Source organism: Triticum aestivum, chromosome 1A (genome assembly GCF_018294505.1).
Source record: "Triticum aestivum cultivar Chinese Spring chromosome 1A, IWGSC CS RefSeq v2.1, whole genome shotgun sequence".
Lineage (NCBI taxonomy): Eukaryota > Viridiplantae > Streptophyta > Magnoliopsida > Poales > Poaceae > Triticum > Triticum aestivum.
This window is the reverse complement of record NC_057794.1, coordinates 34,469,816-34,473,717: the sequence shown is the minus strand read 5'-3', so window position 1 is coordinate 34,473,717 and position 3,902 is coordinate 34,469,816. Positions and strand designations below refer to the sequence as shown.

Here is a 3,902-nt window from a genome sequence, read left to right as displayed (position 1 = left end):
GAGAGAGAGAGAGAGAGAGAGAGAGATTGCACACGTCCATCCATGCTGAAACAACGACCATATTTATTACTGAATGGAGTACATCGCCACGCACAAATCAGGTGACAACGAACAGGACGCACAGCGAACTAAACTAGCGAGACCCCGATTGGTTCTCTACTTTATTAGTTCTACCGAGCCGAGCGGGACACACGAACAAGTAGCGACGAACGTGGACGCAGTGGCGAACGGAACAAATATAAGCTAACGGCACGGATGATCGAGCTAGCATGGGACGTCTCGGTGCTGGCCGGCAGGGCGGGGCCGGCGCGCGGGCGAACTAGCAGGGCCTCTTGCAGAAGCACTTGCGCTCCAAGTGCTGCCTGTGGCACTCGCCGTCAGGGAACTTCTCGGTGCGGCAGACGGCGGCGCAGTTGCTGCTGCTGAGACACGCACCCTTGAACTTGAAGCTCTGCGACAGGCAGTCCCGCGCCTCCGCCACCTTGGTCGTCGTCGTCCCCATCTCTGCATGCACATCAACCAAACCACGGTAGGAGGGAGTAAGCAACTAAGCATCATCCACGGAGCAAACCACAGCTCGGTTGGTGGGAAGAGTGAGAGGCTGGGAGGCCGGGCGTACCTGTGGCGACGAGGAGGACCAGCAGGAGGAGGGCGGACGCGGCCATGCGACGAGAGAGCGCCATCGATCTGCTCTGGCTCACCCGAGACGACGTACTGGACCGAGCTAGCTAGCAAAGCTATCCTGATGTTGCTGCTGCGACGGGGGACTCTGTTAGCTAGCTAGCAAAGCGAATGGAGGAGAATGGGCACCAGTGAGAAGCAGTGTGGCCTGTGGCTGTGGGGTTTATATAGGCGGACGGCAGATTTGTCGGTGTTTAAGTCGTGGGCTTAACAAACGTACTACTAGTAGTGTTCTTCTGAATTTACTTGCTTACCCATACAGCCAGCCATACTGCACCCAGCCATGCAGGTCCAATAAATTCATTCGATTCCAAAAGCAGTGGAGTGGAGAGTAGGAATTTCACGGGCTGGAATTATTGGGTGTTTAGTCGTGGGCTTCACAAACGCATTTGCGCACCGCATTCAGTTGCTGCCCTCCCACCCAGTTGACACCTCCCCCGGTCTCGTGGTAGTGCAGAGCAGAGCAGTGGCTCATTACACGTTGCCACCCACCCAGGTCCATTATTTCGTTCCATTTCCATGTCGAAACTGGTGGATGGGGACTCTGAGGGAGTGGCCATTTCACGGGCTGGATTTCCACGGATGAATGGTCATCAAGATCACATGCTGCTCGTCGGGCAGGCCGAGGACGAGGACCTACAGCTGGATTCCCTTTGGAACTGGTGGGTGGCTGTGGAGCGGCCAACAGGTCAGAGGCGAGTGCGTATCCTGTGCAACCGGTGCACCGTGCACAAAAAATCCATGATATAGGCACGCACAGAAGTTCAGCTGGATAACAGACATCTTCAAAAGCTTTAGCAGTTGAGGCAGCAGGATGGCGTGCTCTCGCGACTCGCGTGGCGATATGCCCGACGAGAGTTGGCACGTCTCATTCGCCGCCGACTTGCAGACGCGTACGCTCGCGTTCCATGACGGCATTCTGATTCTCCGGCGGGATGCTCTCTGCCTCGTCTTGATCGATGGGTGCGGGGTCACGATCGACGCACGTTTTCTCCGCATGGGAGAACACGTCGACATTGTCGACATCATCTCGCTACCGTGCCACTTTGCGAAGGTGCGGGATCGGCTCCCGGCGGCGCTAGCAGACGCGGCGCAGGGCCCGACACAAGGAGCGGTACACGGGAGTCGAGCGGGCCACCAGGCGAGCATGCCAGACCGAGTCGGGGCGGACCCGAGCCCCACCCACCGCCCGCCAATGGCGGATAGGCGACACGTGGGCACAAATCCGAGCCTCCATTCGCAGCCGCTGGTATAAATCCCCTGCCTCGTCCGATTCTTGACCTAGATATCGCCTTCTCCCACTTCTGGGTAGCGGCGGAAAACCATAGATCCAGGAAGTCGGAGTCGTTCGAGTGGTGGGAGGGCAAGGTGGGTGGAGATCCCCGTTCGTTCGCGGCGGTCGCTGCATCACCTACCATGGCGGTGGATGCAGGGCAGGACTTCCGCGGGAGGCACGGGCCGCGCGGGCCGCAGGGCGGGGCAGATCGCTGTCCGCGGCATCAGCCGTGGGGGTGAGTGCAACAAGTTCTCATGGAGGCGCGAGGCCGGTGGCGGATCTTCATCTAACACCGCGCCGGCCTCGGGGGACTCTTCGCGCTGGGACGAAGCGGCGGCAATGAAGCACCGCGAGATCCAGGACGGTGGGGTCTGGGTGCAGAAGACCCAGGCAGTCGTGGGATCGGATGATACCGTGGCTGGGAAATAGATGACATCTCCGCAGCGTCGTCCTCGGGGGAAAAACCCTGCTCGGGTGCCTTTCTCCAAAAAACCAGGGGCATGTCCTATTTGCAAATCATATGAGCATCCTCCTACTCGTTGCCCTCAAGCATTATGTGAAAGATGTAGCAAGTTGGGTCACCTAGCATCTCTGTGTGTGGAATTTTTGCCTTATTAGGAATGTATATCCCCGATGTATGCATTTCAATATAAGGGTCAGGGATTTTACTACATTCATGATTCATGCACAGCAAACCAGCAGAAAGAGAAAACCCACAACATTGTGGTCACCATTGTTGAGGGGGAGACCTCTACTCGGCAAATGGAACTAGATCTAAATGATTATCTGGCTACGGGTTGGCGTTGTTCTGCACATGCTATAGGTCCAGAGGTATTTGTGGTGCATTTTCCTAACCCTAGAGCTGTTGCACAGATCTGTTATGTGGGAAAAGTGGCTCTGAAAACTAGTGGGGCTGTTATTCACGCCAAGCAGTGGTCGTCAGCCATTGGGGCAAAAGGTGTGATGGAAGTAGCTTGGGTGAGAATTAGCAATGTCCCGTTAGATAAGAGAAGCGAAAGAAACCTTGCTTATGTTGCATCGTTAGTGGGGGTTCCGATGGAGATTAATGCTGCTACATTGCACCGCCCATCCTATGCTCGGGTGCGGTTGGGATGCAGAAATGTTGATGAAATACCTGTGGTTGCTGAAGCTGTTCTGGGTGGACACTTTTATGATTTCTATTATGAAGTTGATCATGTTCTGGTGAGAGACCCTGATAGAGAAAAAAATGCAGCTCATATGTCTTTTGGTTATGAGAAGAAAAACAACATTGGATCTACCTCTCAGTCGAACCCCGGAGCTACGCATGGTGGTTTACCTACTGGGCTTGGGGGAAAATCTTCTCACATTCCCTAGGGGGAAAAACTGACCCCATTCGGGATTCGCAGGAGAGTGTGGAATCGGCTGATTCATTGCACACTACTTTACTCCTGTAAACCATGGCTCATGAATTGGAGCATGGTGAAAAAGTAAGTACATGTGTTGAGAGACCTACTAATGTTTTATGTGTGAGTGAGAAAAAATCTTATTCTGATGTGGTTAAATCTCTACCTCAGGTTGTGGAGGTGGATACCATAAATGATGCAAACCTGAAAGTTATCACTAATTACATGGTCGAGTAACCTGAGACTGGAGTGGAAAATGAGGTGATCCCTACACTCCCTCTAGTTACTGAAGCGAATCTGCGTTTCAGCCTACGCAATGTGCAGAACACGATGGAGAAGGTGGAAGAAAAAGCCATGGCAGCAGCTAAGGAGAGAGACATAGAAGGTACCCCCAAAAACCCCAACTCTTTCGATGCTTTAAATGATCTTGAGCTTATTATTATAGCTATCAAGATGGGTGTGAATATCCCTGATGCTGATTTTGAAAGCGTGGATATTATTAGGGAACTGGAGAAATGTAGAAATAAGGATAGTATGAATGATAATCATATCAATCCTGC

At 53.3% G+C, this 3,902-nt stretch overlaps 1 protein-coding gene across 1 annotated transcript; it reads right to left on the bottom strand.

The window, feature by feature from the left end:
- Nucleotides 1-43: 43 nt before the first annotated feature.
- LOC123188125 (defensin-like protein CAL1) lies at nucleotides 44-828 on the bottom strand. The gene is made up of 2 exons (XM_044600170.1): nucleotides 620-828; nucleotides 44-504 (listed from the first exon to the last, which is right to left on the bottom strand). Exons 1-2 carry the CDS (start codon nucleotides 681-683, stop codon nucleotides 320-322), a joined length of 249 nt encoding a protein of 82 aa, XP_044456105.1. The 5' UTR covers nucleotides 684-828; the 3' UTR covers nucleotides 44-319.
- Between the last annotated feature and the right edge of the window lie 3,074 nt (nucleotides 829-3,902).

Bases quoted from the DNA above. Each gene is read 5' to 3' on its own strand.
- LOC123188125 (XM_044600170.1), bottom strand. From the start codon at position 683: ATGGCGCTCTCTCGTCGCATGGCCGCGTCCGCCCTCCTCCTGCTGGTC. The intron at 505-619 runs GTACGCCCGGCC...ATGTGCATGCAG, and splicing joins GGTCCTCCTCGTCGCCACAG to AGATGGGGACGACGACGACC.